General features: G+C 37.6%; 1 protein-coding gene across 1 annotated transcript; it reads left to right on the forward strand.

Moving 5' to 3' along the window:
• Nucleotides 1–2: 2 nt before the first annotated feature.
• Nucleotides 3–16343, forward strand: LRRC58 (leucine rich repeat containing 58; the record flags this gene model as incomplete). The annotated part of the gene is made up of 4 exons (XM_008579864.1): nt 3–484; nt 11602–11730; nt 12411–12688; nt 15555–16343. Coding segments are annotated over 4 exons (1098 nt in total), but the record flags the coding sequence as incomplete, so codon positions are not given.
• Between the last annotated feature and the right edge of the window lie 602 nt (nt 16344–16945).

Here is a 16945-nt window from a genome sequence, read left to right on the forward strand (position 1 = left end):
GGGCGGTGGCCGCGGCCGGGGAGGCCGAGCTGAACTGGTCTCGCCTCAGCGTGGCCCCCGAGACGCTGGAGTCGGAGCTGGAGGCGCGGAAGGAGGAGCGGCGGGGCGCGCGGGAGGCGGTGCTGCGGTTGCTGCTGCCTCACAACCATCTGGTGTCGCTGCCGCGGGCGCTGGGCAGCGGCTTCCCGCACCTCCAGCTGCTGGACGTGAGCGGTAACGCGTTGACCGCGCTCGGGCCGGAGCTGTTGGCGCTGAGCGGCTTGCGCACGCTGCTGGCCAAAAACAACCGGCTCGGCGGTCCCGGCGCGCTCCCCAAGGGCCTGGCCCAGTCGCCGCTCTGCCGCAGCCTCCAGGTGCTCAACCTCAGCGGCAACTGCTTCCAGGAAGTGCCCCCCTCGCTGCTGGAGCTGCGCGCGCTGCAGACCCTCAGCCTGGGCGGCAACCAGCTACAGAGCATCCCGGCCGAGATCGAGAACTTGCGGAGGTGAGCGGGTCCCTGCCGGGATGGGGAGGCTTGGGGCTGTGTCCGGGAGCCCTGTGGCGCCGTGCGTTTGTCACGTAACTGTCTTCTTCCTGGCCGAGTTGTGTCCGGCCATATCAACTAATAAGATTGTGGGTGCTACAGCGTTTACTATGTTATGTTTGGCCTCTGCAGATTTTCGAAGCAGTTTTTCTGTCTTCTTTCTTGGGTCTGGGGGGTGATCCGAGCTGAGTGGGTACTAGGATGTAAAATCCGAGGTTGTCACTTCCTCGCTCAAGTCTTCGGTGGTTTTCCTTGCCTGTAGATCAAAGTAAATGCCTTTTAGCATGGCATACAACGTGCTCTGATCTGACCCTTGCTTTCCACTACATTTCCAGCTCCCTCTTCCCTGTAGCAATACCAACAGTATAATAATTTGTGGAGTTCAGTGAGCCATGCACTTTCCCAGCATGGAGGGAAAGCTGCTTGTAGATGCTGGCAACAGTAGGCACTCACTAAATATCTGTTGAATGGATGCAGTGTCTCTGTACGTGTGTTCTTCGCTTTGCTAGGAATGTTTCCTTCACCTGGCAAACTCCTATTCATCCTGCAAAACCTATCTCAAGGGTCACCTTCGTGATTCCTTCCTTTACTGATCCCTGCCCAGCAATTAATTATTGCCTAAACTGTACTTCATCTGTATCTCATTCATCCCGCCATTGCATTTACCTTATTGAATATAATTCCTTGTTTACAAGAATTATGTCTTACGTACTAGATTATTCTGTATATATGTTGATTTTTTTAAAAAAAAATTTCTCTGGGCCGGCCCGGTGGTGCACTCGGTAGAGTGCGGCGTTGGGAGCGCGGCGGCGCTCCCGCCGAGGGTTCGGATCCCATATAGAGACCTGTCCACTCACTGGCTGATGATCTGACCCTTGCTTTCCACTACATTTCCAGCTCCCTCTTCCCTGTAGCAATACCAACAGTATAATAATTTGTGGAGTTCAGTGAGCCATGCACTTTCCCAGCATGGAGGGAAAGCTGCTTGTAGATGCTGGCAACAGTAGGCACTCACTAAATATCTGTTGAATGGATGCAGTGTCTCTGTACGTGTGTTCTTCGCTTTGCTAGGAATGTTTCCTTCACCTGGCAAACTCCTATTCATCCTGCAAAACCTATCTCAAGGGTCACCTTCGTGATTCCTTCCTTTACTGATCCCTGCCCAGCAATTAATTATTGCCTAAACTGTACTTCATCTGTATCTCATTCATCCCGCCATTGCATTTACCTTATTGAATATAATTCCTTGTTTACAAGAATTATGTCTTACGTACTAGATTATTCTGTATATATGTTGATTTTTTTTAAAAAAAATTTCTCTGGGCCGGCCCGGTGGTGCACTCGGTAGAGTGCGGCGTTGGGAGCTCGGCGGCGCTCCCGCCGAGGGTTCGGATCCCATATAGAGACCTGTCCACTCACTGGCTGAGCGCGGTGCAGGCGCGACACCGACACCGAGGGTTGTGATCCCGGTCGCGGCACGAGCACGACATCGAGGGTTGCGTCCCGTTACCAGTCACGAAAAAAAAGACAAAAATGAAAAAAAACATTCTCTGCTTTTCTTTAATTTTCTTTTCTTTTTTTTCATTTTCATTGTTTTGTTTGTTGAATTTAATGGAAGGAGGAAGCGGAGAAACAGGATAATAAAAGTTCCTAAAGGTGCTCTGTGGGAGAGTGGGAAATAGAGCAAGTATATTGTCCAAAGTGAAAAAGAAGTATCATCCATCTGTAAAGTATTTTCACCTCCTTTATTCAATTTTCAGAGATAACAGGATGTTAGAGCTGGAAGGACCCTCAGAGTTAAATGTAGTGAAAAGAACATTGGCCTGGGTATAAGAACTCTGGGTGTCCCAGCCTTAGGCGAGTCACTTAACATATCCTAACCTAACCATGCCTTTCTAATCTTCAAAATGAGGCATTTGGACAAGATGTCCCTTCATTTGCCAATCTGTCAGGCACTGTCCTAGGTGCTGGGGATGTGATGGTGAACATGAAGCTGCCTTCACGGAGCTAACATACTAACAGAGGAGATAGACATTAAACAACTTACTGCAAACCTCATTATTTAATCATAGTGGTTTTAAATTTTATGAAGACATGAGTGCCTTGAGACAAAATAACAGAAGGACCTGATTTATTTTAGTCCTTGAACAAGTGACATTTGAATTGAGCTTTTGAAGGAAGAATAAGAATTTAAGAGGGAGGAGGCATAGGGCAGGCAGTGGGATCAGTCCAGGTAGAAGGAACAGCACGTGTGAAAGCCCAGAGGCAAGAGGAGAATAACTACCAAAATTCTGAAAAAAGGACATTATACTAGCAAGAGGGAAAGTGGCAAATGTAAATTTGAGCCAATCAGGCCATGTTAGAACTTGAAGACTGTAGTAAAGTTTGGATTTTATTTTAAGTGCACTGGGAGAGTTTTAAGCACATGTGTCTTGTTACGTGCAGAAATGGAGTGGGGAGGGGATGGAGAGATGAGAGGAGATTTTGAAAGCTGGTTAGAAGAAGGCCATTGTAGTAAGATGAGATGATGGTAGCCTATGCCAGGGTAATGCTAGGAGAGATGATAATAATAAATAGAAGGGTTGGAGAGAGACTTGGAGGTAAAACTGACAGGCCTTGGTTCGTTCTAATTTTAATGTTATATAATTTCAACATTCTCATTTGAATTTTCTCAGTATACTAAGAGGAACCCAGGGCAAGTATTATTTCCACCATATGGGGAAAAAGATAGGCAAAAATCTCATTTATTGGATATTTAAAGTGTAGTAGACCCTGTCATAGGTGCTCTAAATATGCTTTTTTAATTCTCACAATGATTTATGAAATGACATACTCCCCATTTCCAGAGGAAGAAACCGAGGCTCAGAAAAATTAAGTCACAGATCACAAAGCCAGTGAGTGGTGGAACTGGATTTGACCGCTGGGTCTCTGACTCCAAACCCATGAATTTTCCACAGTGGCAGAGTAGAACTAGAACCTGAATCCTTGGATTTCTGCAAATCTTAAATTAAAAAAAAAAAAAAAAAAGTTTCTCAAAGATCACTTTCAGAGTATCAAAGTATAACAAAATAAGCAGGTGTTGTAAATCTTATTTATCTTTATGATTAACTTCATTTTCCTGGAGAGTAAATTAAGATATCAGTGTGAACCATACGGTTGTGGATGTAGATTCTTTCCCATCAAAATATGAAGTTATTTTTCAGCAGATAAGTATAACTGTTTGGCTAGTATATGGGCAAAATTGTTTTTGTTTTATAATACTGAAAAAGTAGGCGTAATTTGTATTTTGAACTATTTCTTCTTCTGAACTCTTACTCTTTAATCCTCTCAATTAGCTCAGACATTAATTAAGAAAGAGCTTAATAATTTATTAAACACTGGGTAATGGACTTTATTTAAGTAAATGAAATCTTCAGGGTAGTTTAGCATCCAGGATGCTAGATATTTGGAGAATAGGCTAGAGAACAAGTGAGTTTCATTGGTACTCTTCTCCACAATCTTCCTCTTAAGTAATGCCTTTTTCTGTTCATGACCTGTCTCTTGTTATCTGTTTAATGTGGTTTTAGAAGATGAAAATATGAGGATCGTGACAAAACAAAAGCTAAAAATTAATGCCCTGGAATGTTTTGAAGCTTGTGTACGGTAGGTTCATACCTTGGGAAAGAGATAGGTAACCCAACTAAATGATAAATAGAATGTGATAAAATTTAAATAGAAAACACTTTTGCTCATTTAGACTCATATATTAAGTTGGTTTCTGGAGCTCAACTTCTTCCCTCTGACTTCTTCCTCTTATTACCTTAGTTTGGGGCAAATACCAAGAGATGATGCCTCTATTCATGTGTCCACTTTTGAACATATAATATACTTTGAAATTCTGTGGTGAGTTATAGTATTTGAAGACAATTTATATGGGGGTGCTCCTTTAAGAAAACTACTTTATCCACAAATGTATGTTTCTTATCTTGCAGTGTTTCTCTGTTTTCTGCCCCTTTGTACATCCTTATATCACTTTAATTCCATCTTCCTTTAACCAACCATATAATATAGTACTAATGTATATTTTTATTATATTTAATGTATATTTTTATTTGGGTGGAGAAGCTATTTACACCTGTGGTTAAAGTTGATTGGCACTAAGGAGGCATAACGTATCTTTCAGTGAGTCATTAGCACTTGATGGAGAAAAGGAATCCACCACAACTGAAGTACCCCTAAGGATTGCAAAGGTGATGTACATTTCAAGAAAGAAATTTAGGGATGGTCTGTTAATGCTAAGCAGAAAGGAAATGAAGAATTTCTTTCATAAATTTAATAAATGGTATTTCTGTTTTCTATACTTGTCAAACAGTGTAAGAATAGAATTGTTTCAACCCTGATAAACAGAGGTGCAGTGTTGACAAACACAAGAACTTTTAAACACTACAGGTTTGCTTCTAATTCAACAAGTTTCCTTTCTCCTTACAGAAACGCATGATTGGAAACGGTAGAGTGTGCTTTAGAAATTTAATTCCCATAAATCATTGAAAGGCTTTAAGTCCCTAGAACTTTGGAAATTGAGTTTGAAAGTGAGAAGTAAACGTGAAAGTGTAAATTTAATACGCTGGCTGTATAATCTGATTAGTGATACCCATCAATTGCAAAAGAGAATTTACATAATTTCAAAATCATGGACTTGGTTATATTTTAGAACTTCAGATCATTCTCTGCCAAGGTTATGGTAACTGCTAATGTTTGGCATTCTTTCTGAGTACCTCCCCTGCCCACTCCCAAAGCATTGAGAGAAGACATTGAATAGTAACTGACCACTAAAGACTAGGTTCTCTTGGTTCTTGATGATATTTACACTTTTCTCAGACCCACACTTTTCTTCCTTCACTTTATTTTCTTTTCTCCCCCACTAGACTATATTTCAAGTTGTTATTTAACTATTGAATCTTATGTTGAAAGGACTTTCAAGTTTGCTAAACTTTTTTCCCTGATAGTCTTCTCATTAAAATAGTTTCTATTCCAGGGTAGTGTCTGTTATTTGAACTCCAAATATTCTATTCAAGTAGCTCTCACCAAGGAAAGTAGGGATTTCTGAGTAACTGAGCATCAAATGATGCCATACTCAATAGGATCAAAAAACCCTGCCTAGGAACCTTTTTTTCCCTAGTGCTTATGCAGTTACATGTGGATTTCAATCTTGTAACCAGACAATTGATTTTTGCTACAAGTTAATCTTTGAAGAGAAAAAATAACATATCAAAATTAAAGTTGTCTGTTTATTTTTTCCAATTATAATAAGTCTAAAGAGAGGAATGCGATCTTGAAAAGCTTTATATAATCAGAAATAGAAAAAAAGTATTCTTATTTTTTTTAAAAAAACTTCAGATTCAGGTGGGCTTTTTGCATCACCACATATCAAGGAAGGCCAATATTGTGAAAGAAGAAATTCAACAAATGGAACGAACACATTACACCTGAGAAAATATCTATAATAAGGCAGTCTGTAAAGGACATTAAAGTATGTTTCCTAACTTCAGAGAGGTAAAGGAAGGAACTTTATCAGTGCAACAGTGTAGGGCATTTTAAAACTGACAATTATGAAAACCCCAATTAGAATTCCTAGAAATGAAAAAATATAATTATGAACTCACCAAATGGGCTAAATGAGGGACTGAAGTCAGCTGAAGAGAGAATTCATAAGCTGAAAGATCTTACTGAGACCTTCACCTGGAATGCAGAACAGGGGATAAAGAAATGAAAAGTATGAAAGAAATGTTAAGAAATGGAGGATAGATCCTGAAATTCATACTGCTAAAGGCAGTTTTAGAAAGATAGAGAGAATGAAAGACAATGTGTGAAGTAATAGTGGTTGAAATTTCTGACAATTAAAGAGAGATCCCTAAACTGATATCTTGACATATTGTAATAAAACTTCAGAACAGTAAAGATAAATAGAGAAAAAGAAATTCTCAAAGCTCCTAATGAGAAAAAAACAGATTGCCTATAAAGGAACAATAGTAATATTGGCTGTAATAAGATAATAGAGCAGCATCTTCCTACTGCTAAGGAAAAGTAGCTGCTCACCTAAAATTTTATGCTCACCTAAACTGTTATTCAAGAGTGAGAGGAAAAGAAATAAAACCATCAAAAACAAAGGTCTCAGAGATTTAACAACCATGAGTCCTTGCCAAGGGAACTTCTAAAGGATGTACTCTAAGAAAAATGAACTTTAAGAGAGAAAGCAAGCCTTCAAAAACAGTGATGAACTAAGAAATCAGTATAACATATTGATAAATTTGAATAATGATCAACTGGCAGTAAATTTATTTCCAATCAGTAAATTGGTAGAAAATCAAGGTAGAACTAATTCTAGAAAATGACATGAAGAGAGCAGAGGAGAAGGGAGCATGGGTGCATGTTTGGGAGTGAGAGCACAAAGGAAATTGAAGGGGGTAACTGCTGGCAAAATAGAAATAGCATATACAGTTCAAAATAGTAGAGGGAAAATGAAACAAGGAAACTGGATGAGTAAAACAAAAGGCAGAACTGAAAGGAAGAAAGATAGTGAGATATACCCTGGTAATATGAAACACGAGTCCAAACATATCCACAATCAAGTTGTGCTCTGTTTACAAGAGTTACACTTAATACAAAAATACACCACAAGTTAAAAGTAAAGGTATAGATCACAGCCCAATCAGATAGCAGCAGTTACTGAGGTGGGGAGATGGAGGTGCCAAAGTGACTAGGACTTGAAGATCAAAGTTCTAGAGAGACTTTGAGCCCCAAAATCTGCACAAAATTTCTCCTCAAGTGACTGAATGCCTCCTTAGCTATATATACACACAGTGAGTCTCCAGGAAACCTATTAGAAAACAGCAGCTGGAAGACTAAAGAGTGGGGCAGAGATTTCAACAGCCACATGGTGTTAGAAAGACAGAAGTTTTAGCTCAAACTCTGCCAAGATAGACAGGCATTGATAAACACCAGGCTTGGTAAACACTCCTAGGCCATGCACTAAGGCATAGAAATATGCCCTAGGATTAAGGGAGGAACTGAAATAAATCATTCCTTACAAATTTGTTAGGACTGCCATAACAAAGTTCCACAGACTAGGTGGCTTAAACAACAGAACTTATTCTCTCACAGATCTGGAGGCTGGAGGTCCAAAATCAAGGTGTCAGCAAGGTTGATTCCTTCTGAAGGTTGTGAGGAAAAGATCTGTTCCAGATCTCTCTCCTTGGTTTGTGTATGGCTGTCTTCATCCTCAGTGGTGTCTGCCTTTTATGCATCTTTGTGCCTAAAATACCCCTTTTTATAAAAACAGTGGTCATATGGGATTAGGGCCCACACTAATGACCTCATTTTAACTTAGTAAAGACCCTGTCTCTATATAGAGTCACATTCTAATACTGAGGGTTTAGGACTTCAACATGTGAATTTTGTGCAGACACAGTTCAACCTGTAACAGTTTACTCTCTAGCCCCTTCATGTCCTTCACACATGCAAAATAAATATATCATCTCAGGATCCCCAAAGCTTTAACCCATTCTAGCACCAACTCTAGGTCCAAAATCTGATCCTAAATATTATCTAAATTAGATATGGGTAAAACTTGGGATATTACTCATTTCAAAGCAAAATTTCTCTCCAGGTATGAACCTGTGAACCTAGACAAGTTATCCCCTTCCAAAATACAATACAGTTGTGGGACAGGCCATGCAAAATCTATGATTAGTTGCAACTTTGAAATCCTCTGTAGGCAATAAAGTAATACAAATGTTATAGCTTTAAAACAGATACAGAGAAAATGTGACCTTGTAAAGATATAAATTCATAAACAGCCAAATTAGCAAAATAACTCACAAGCTGAAACAAGCAAAAAAGTGCAATTATTTTTTAAAAAGTAAATTCTATTTACTCAAGAAATACATGTTCATCTAGAAAAACATGGAAACAAAGATCTCTCAAATAAGAAAACAAGATCACTTAATCCCAACATGGTTAACATTTTGGTTTGTATTTTTCCAGACATTTTTCTATACAGATAGATATTTTCTATACAGATACGTATTTTCTGTAAAATTAGAATTATGAACATACTATGTTTTCCTTTTGAAATTAGTATTCATTTTGATTGCAGTAAAATTTTCAGAATATAATGCACTGATCTTAAGTGTACAATTGTATGAATTATAATGAATTATACCCATGTGACGTCCACCTGAATCAAGATTTCCAATACCCACAGAAGTTCCACTGTGGCTCCTTCATAGGCAACCACTGTTTTAACTTTTATCATTGTAGATTAGTTTTTCTTGTTCTTAAACTTTATAAAAATAAAATCATGAGGTGTGTATCACTCAAAAAAAAGTAAAAGTAAAGGGATAGAAAAAGATGTACCAGGCAAATCTGTTGTTTGTCAACTGAACTACTGCATTAGGCTCCAGTCTACAATTCCTGCTTCCACTCCTGCCCATAGTGCTCCCCCCATCAATTCTCTAGGTGTTTGCTGCACAATAGCTGAAGTGATCTTTCTAAAATGAAGTAAAGATACACAATTAGCCTTTGTTCAAAATTGGTCCTACCTAGGATACAATTCAAAATCCTTGCAAAGGACCAAAGGGCCCTCTGTGATCTGGCCATCCCAGGATACCTCTCTGACTACCATATTCCCACCTCAGTCACTGATCTACCCACATTGGCTGCGTTGCTGTTTCACAACACACCAAGCACTTTTCCATCTCAGGGCTTTGTAATTACTCAGTCATTTCATTCAGATCTCTGTTCAAATGTCATCTCATAAGAGAAGCCTATCCTGACCACCCTATTTAGAGTCCCTCCTCCATTACCATCTCATTTCCTTCCTTTTTCTTTATAGCACTTAAAACTATCTGGCGAAATAGACACATGTTTATTGATTTATTGTCTGTCTCTCTCACTAGAATGTAAGCTTCTTCATGTCACGAACTTGATCTTATTTACCCTGTATTCCCTAGAACCGTGCCTGGCACATGGTAGGTATTAGTTCTTATTTGTTGACTAGGCATTTTATATGTTATATAATAATAATAACAGTCCGTTTTAAAGAAGAGGAAACTGGACCACAACAAGATTTAGTACCTGGCTCAAGTTTTTATACTGGTAAGTGGTGGAACTGGTATTGAATGAAATATGAGTAAATACTAACAAAAATAAAACTGGTAGGCAGTATTGATAATCAGAGGAAATAGATTTCAAGGCAAAATGGTTTTAAAGGAACAAAGAGAAACACTTCAGATGTATTAGGGAGCACTTCGATAAGAAGTTTTAGCATACATGAACTTGAATGTATCTGCAATATAGCTTCTATATTTTGAGGGGAACGGGAGCGAAAACTGGCAGCACTCTGAATGGAAGAAGGAAAACCATGGTTATGGTAGATTAACCACAAGACCAAGAAGGCAAAATAATAAGAGAAGCTCTAAAAAATTTGAAGTACTCAGTTAACAAGATCAATCTTAATAGCAGCATACTCTTTTTATACATATAAAACAAGATCAAAAATAGACTGTTCTCTAGAACACAAAGGAACAAAGTTGTACAGAACATATATTTAACAACACCAACAAAGTTCCCAACAGATTAATGAGAGAAAACTATATAACCTGTGAGAAAAATGGGTAAATTTATATGAACAGACAGTTCGTTAAAGATATACAAATGGCCAAAAACATATAAAAAGATGCTAAATTTCACTTGTAATTAGGAACTGTACCGTTTTTCACACCATCAAATAGTAAAAACAAAAACAGATTAAAGCAGGTGATAATACTAAGTGTTGGCAAGGTAGTAGGTTGAGGAGTGGTGCTTTTAAATGCTAATTGTGGATTTGTAAATAGCCATAGCTCTGCAAGACAACTTGGCTTTATCTATTAAAATTTTGCTTTGTACTCCTAAGATCTGCCACTTCTCAGGCACCTCCCCTGGAACTCTGATGTAGTTTATTTGGATAGGACCTAGATTTTGTAGCTTTAAAAGTTTTCCGGGTAATTCTTACCATGGAAGTTTGAGTAACAGTTCAGTAGGCTGTTTTCTCCCACGTTTAAAGGTATTTTGAAAGAATGACGGTACAATTGAGTTAGTAGATTTAACAGAAAGACAAAAGTAACGTAGTAATAGAAAAGATCTGTGTGTGTATATATACCTTTTACTTTTTATATATATTGTAAGAACTGATTCTGTCACTCCCCTGCAAAAATTTTTGGTGGGAGCCTTTCTACAATCAGCACAACAGAGAGTAACATATTTGGTTTGATAGATGCTATGTCTAAAATGTTAACTTATTGTAGGAAAACAGGGTAAATATCTGGAACTTTAATGTTGTATAGTGTCGATTTTACATAATTTATTTAGTCAACCTCTGAAGAATGTATTTGCTGTAATAAGAGCAAAGAAGAAATGTAGAAACTTCAGACATGGTTTTCTACTCTTTTTTAAAAGGCTAGTGGTTTTCCCATTGCCTTCTAGTGCATCAAATCCAAGCATACCAGCATGGGATTCAGGGTGCCTGTAATCTAGCCTTTCTACAGCCTTACCTTGGATTCCTCCAGATGAATTCTCTTCTTGCATTAAAAGGTGTAATCATTGTGTCTTAAAAGCCCTCTCCTCCACCCTGATGTGTCCTCTGTCTTCCCATTTAAATGGGCTAAATTCAGAGCCTAGCTGAAGTTAACACTTTTGGGAAGGCTTTCTAACCAGAACTGCTGTGACCTTTTCTTATTTCTCTTCTTTCTCAACTTGTATCATTTATGGATTGTTCCTCTTATTTTAGTGTTTTAATCATGTAATGCTTATTTTTGGCCTTATTGTGTATTTCATTATAACATTGTCTAACTTTAGTGTGTCTTGTCTGCTTTGCTATAGTATAAGTTCCCTGAAGATTGCATTATTTCTGTAGAGACTTGGATAGCAATTAGCAAGTATTAAGTAAAACATTTGCTGAATGAATAGATCAAGTGTGTTCATTGTAGTAGAGTAGTAGAGACAATGGGATATCTTGTCTAACTTTTGTTTATTTTGTTGTTTTTGTTCATTTATTTTTGCAGTTTAGAATGTCTGTATCTCGGAGGAAACTTTATCAAAGAAATCCCACCAGAATTAGCAAATCTGCCTTCTCTGAATTACTTGGTGTTATGTGACAACAAAATTCAAAGTGTGCCTCCTCAGCTTTCACAGTGAGTAGTTCCAGGCAATTTGTGTATATACAGACATCTCTGCTTAGGAATAATTGTCTTGCATTCACCACATTTTATATGTAGAAAAGAATTAGGTATTCTCAAAGTAAACAATTCATGATAATTACAGTTCTGAGGTTTGCTGTGAGCTGGGTTGTTTATTTAAATTTTACTTTTAAATGCTCTAGTTTATTCCTCAAAATATTCATTCTGTTTTCTGAGTCAAAAAGTTGAATATTAATTTGGCATAGATTTCCCTAGGTTTTTATGGGAATTTTAGTGATTTTATATTCAATATGAAGCATTCCTATCCTAATGAGGCTTTATAATGTGAGGGATCTTCATTCCTATTGCATCTGAAATCTTTTCTTTCTTAGGTATCTGAATGATAAAGCATACTTCCAAAAAGAATCTTTAAATCTAATATTTATATCAACTAGCACATAAGAACACTTACTAAGTAGTCTAAGCTCTCTAAGATTCCAGGGGCAAAAGTTCTTCATGACATTTGCAGATGTGGACTGTGATCTAGTTTAAGCACCTTTTTATTTTACTTACATTGACCTTAATCTTAAACACACACACGCACACACACTAACTTTCTCAGTAGTTAGGTTGCTTACTGCCGTTGATTTTTGTACTGCATTCATTCTAGGATTTTTGTACTGCATTCATTCTAGGTTGCATTCACTTCGTTCCCTCAGTCTTCACAATAACTTGCTGACATACTTGCCTCGAGAGATCCTCAACCTTATTCATTTGGAAGAGTTGAGCTTACGAGGAAATCCATTGGTTGTTCGTTTTGTTAGAGATTTAACCTATCATCCTCCAACTCTCCTGGAATTAGCTGCGCGGACCATTAAGATCCGAAATATTTCCTACACTCCCTATGATCTTCCTGGGAATCTTCTTAGATACTTGAGTTTAGCCAGCAATTGCCCAAACCCAAAGTGTGGAGGTAAGTTAATTCAGTGTTCATGTTTCTCACTCATTTTAGCTGTTTTTTAATTTGATGATTAGTGTTGTTTTAATTAGCTAAGTCTTCTTTCAGAGAAAAGTAGTTAGCCTCTGTCTCAGTTTCCCTTATCCTTTCACCCTTTTATCAGAAAGTAAGACATTTCACTCTCTGTAGATTTTTTTAAAAATCTTTTCATAATATTTGAGAATTTATACACAAGAAAAATATTCAGGCAGTCTCATCTTGTCTTAGAACTATCATAAGATAATAAATTTAGATGGTAAAATGAGAGGAAACACATAGGAAGCATAAACAGACCTAGTAGTTTAAAAAGAGTTTCTAAAATGTTTGATACCTTGCATATTTATTTGAAGGACATTTTCTTAGACTCATCATTCTTTGTATCAGATACCTTTATAGGGTATGATTCAAGATGTATGAGAATGGGCCAATTTGAGGATGTACCCCACAACTTTATATTCTTTTAAATCCAAGGTTCAAAATTTCTTGAGTTTAGAACATTTGTAGAGAATGAAAAAGGAGAGAATTAAACAAGTGATATAATATAAGGTAGAGTATGGTAAGTATCCCAAGGAATTCAAAATGCTATTGGAGATCAAAGGAAGGAGAGAGTACATTTAATTAGATCTAGAAAAATGAGATGATTTTTGAGGTATGAGTTAGATTTTGATAGGGTAAAATTGAGGATAGGAAATGTTTCAGATGGAGAGAGCAAAGTGGAGACAGACAAGTATGGGGCAGAATGTTGGATGAGTAATAATTTGGCTCAAATGTACAGTTAGGAGAGTAATGAGAGACAAGAGTGAATAGATACATTGAGGTTAGGTTGTAAAGGGCCTCAAGGGTCAGAGTGGGTGAGTGGAATTGGTGATTGACAGCAGGTCATGTTATTTTGGCTCTCTCATAAAAGACTACTTTTTTAAAAATCCAGTTTAATGGGGGTATGAAAGGTTTTTTCTGTTATAGTACATAGGTACTGAGGAAATGAAGCATAAAGATGATCAAAACCAGGCGAGATTTTCCCTAGAAGTCCCATCTTGTCTTGAAATTGTTATAAGGTTAAAAAGAGAATAATTAAATTCCTTGAAGATGGTTAAAAAATAAAAGAGACACTTTTGGTTTAAAAAAGAAAAAAAGGTAATACTCTGGACCATTACTGGCCACTCACTCTTAGAAGTAGAGGTTGTAGTGCTGTGCCAGATTAGAAGTGCTTAAGCTTGTCTCTGCGGTTCTCTTTTCCTGAATTGACTTTAACTGTGGCAAGGGAAAACATATAGGGCAGCATTCATACCAGGCCCTCAGGCCTAATAGTCTAAATCTAGTCTTTTCTTTGAATCCATCTTTTTCTGGAAATGGACCTCTGCCAAAAGTTCTCTTTTCTCTCTTAAATGGTTTCTTAATGACTTCTTTAGTATACTGATGTGCTGTTTATCTTAGGAACCAAAATGCTTTAAAAATTATCAGTTTAAAATTTGAGGTAACATGAATGGGGCCGGCCCAGTGGCGCACTGGATAGTACGCCGCTTAGGAGGCGCAGCAGCGCTGCCGCCCAAGGGTTCGGATCCCACATACAGACCGGCTCCCGCTCACTGGCTGAGCGAGGCGTATTAGTTATTGAACTATAAGTTAAACAAAGGTAATTTTATATTCTGAGAGATGTTTTCTCTTTGTATAGTCTGAGATCTTACAAATGACAAGATAATATTGTACCGTCTTAGCTCATAGTAACTCCGTAATGCTTTATTTTATTACTTCTATTGTTTTCAGGAAGCTAACACATTTTGGGGAATTTATCAGTCAATTGATTGACCATTTTTTTAAAATTTACTTTCCTAAATTATTCAAAGTAATATAGCATGAATTTCCCCTTTTAAACTATGAGTTATACTTACTACAAGATCAGAAAAATAAAAGGTTAGTAGGAAAATATAAGGGGGAAAAAAAAGAAGAAATAAAAAAGCATTTATCCTTTGCTTGGACCACATCTTTTTATTTTCGTCTCTTATGTGATAAACACACAGTAATTGGTGCCAGAGGAAAGTTAAGTGGAGTTTCTCTCTAGATTCCTCTCTAGAGAGGCAATGGAACCCAGAGTTCTAGATGTTCCAATTATACTGCAGCCAATGGGACAGGCTTTGTGTGTGAGAGCTGTGTAGTATTTTTTTTAAGGATCAACCAGAACCCAGAGTCACAACAACCTCTACTCTCCTCTCAGCTCTAGCTGTATTTTTTCTTAGCTGAAGGGCCACAGTTCAAGAACACTTAATTAGGAATCAAAAGAGCTGAATACTAGTTTCAGTCTACCTGACAATATATTATTGTGTCAGAATCAAGTGAGATAATCTTAGTAAAACAGCTTTGAAGCCTGTAGATTTAGAACCTATAGAAATGTAAGATGGCATTTCATTTCTTTCAATTTTGCCTTCCCCGTACATAAGAACAGGTATATCAAAAGCTACCTCCTTTCTGCAAATTTGTGTATAATACTAATTCTTCAAGATAATTATGAAAGGAGTTGTATTGTTTTATTTTGTTTTAGTCTCCTAACTGTAGGGTAGTACCAGGGAGTTGCCGTAGGGGATAGAACAAGGGCACTTCAGTAGCCACTGTCACCCAGAGAAAAGAAGATAAATAAATCTCCTGGGTTTCTCTTTGCAGCCAACTTGCCACCCTTAAGACCTGCCAGTATTTCTGTATACAGCTATAGAAGCAACTACTACTTTTGCTTAAGATTCACAACAGAGTGGACTGTATATGACATTTCTCCGTAATGCTAGAGAAAGGGTTGAGAAAGAAACTAGTTCCTTGTTTTGTAGTGTTTACTTTGTATCCTTCTTCTCTCTAGGAGTCTACTTTGACTGCTGTGTCAGACAAATTAAATTTGTGGACTTCTGTGGAAAGTATCGCCTCCCACTGATGCACTACCTGTGTTCACCAGAATGTTCTTCTCCTTGCAGTTCTGCCTCTCACAGCTCCACATCCCAGAGCGAATCTGACTCAGAAGACGAAGCTAGTGTTGCCGCACGCAGAATGCAGAAAGTTCTACTTGGTTGAACAAGAGTTCGGGGTGGTGTGAAATACTGAAAAACTGAGCAAAGGTGGTTAGAGAGAAAGTAGAGCTTTACGTTCACTAGAAGGCTTATCTTCGTCTTAATTGTCCACGAAAGAGTCAGGAATGATGTAAAAGATTTTTGTGTTTCATCTACCCGTTCAGTAGGAATGAGTCCAATTCCATGTTTGGATTCTTTGAATATAATTTACTCTGAATGGCAGTAATTTGGCTGATTGTTTGCAATTTTCACTCAAATTTGGCATGAATCACACACCAGAATGGTATATTCTGAAGAGCAGTGCTATAATAAGCCATGAATAGTGTAACTTGTGGCAGTTGAGATGAAGAAAACGAGAAATTATCAAAGCCATAATTATTACCAGACTTGTCCTTGGGTTTAGGTTGAACACTGTGCTACACACAGGATTAGCCCTCCCATCTTATATTGCTCATATGTCTAGATTATAGAGCTATTTGATAAGTTCAGAGATGGTTACATAGGACCTAAGCCTTTCTAACCAACTAACTGGTAAAGTAAGGGATATAACTTTTAAGTGGAATATTAAAACTTTTCTGTTCTGATTGTTTGTTCTATATGATTGTTATTAACCTTATGTAATCCAGCAGTGACTGCTACAGTGCCTTAATCCTAACAAGGATATAGAAACTTATTCAAGAAATAATGCCAGAGCAACCTGTAACCAGACATATTATGCAGAACACTAAAATATACTGTTTTTTTTTTTTTTTGGTGGCTGGCCGGTATGGGGATCCAAACCCTTAACCTTGGTGTTATCAGCATAAAATATGCTTTAACAGAGCTAGGTAAACAACTATATATCTAATGTCTGAGCTCATGGCCACCTTAACGTCACTTTTTTGTTTAAATGTGCAATGATCCCTTGTAAGTGAATTACTTTTACACTTAATGGGAGGCCACAATCTGGATCAGTTTGTTCATAAGCTGTAATAATAGTTTTTGACAGAAAAATCTAGAAGAGGTATAAACTAGGAAAGCTTCTTTATATCTTGCATTAAATGAGTGGGCAAAAAGTTTAAAATTTTTAAGAGTCAAATATGACTCCCTTGCTTATATACTGAACTGTAACTTTATATGTTTTAAAGAAAAACTACTACAACTAGAAAAACATAACAAGCCAAATAAAATTGGGGCAGGAGGCACT

The sequence above is a fragment of the Galeopterus variegatus genome, unplaced genomic scaffold, assembly GCF_000696425.1.
Source record: "Galeopterus variegatus unplaced genomic scaffold, G_variegatus-3.0.2 Scaffold1968, whole genome shotgun sequence".
Taxonomy (NCBI): Eukaryota; Metazoa; Chordata; class Mammalia; order Dermoptera; family Cynocephalidae; genus Galeopterus; species Galeopterus variegatus.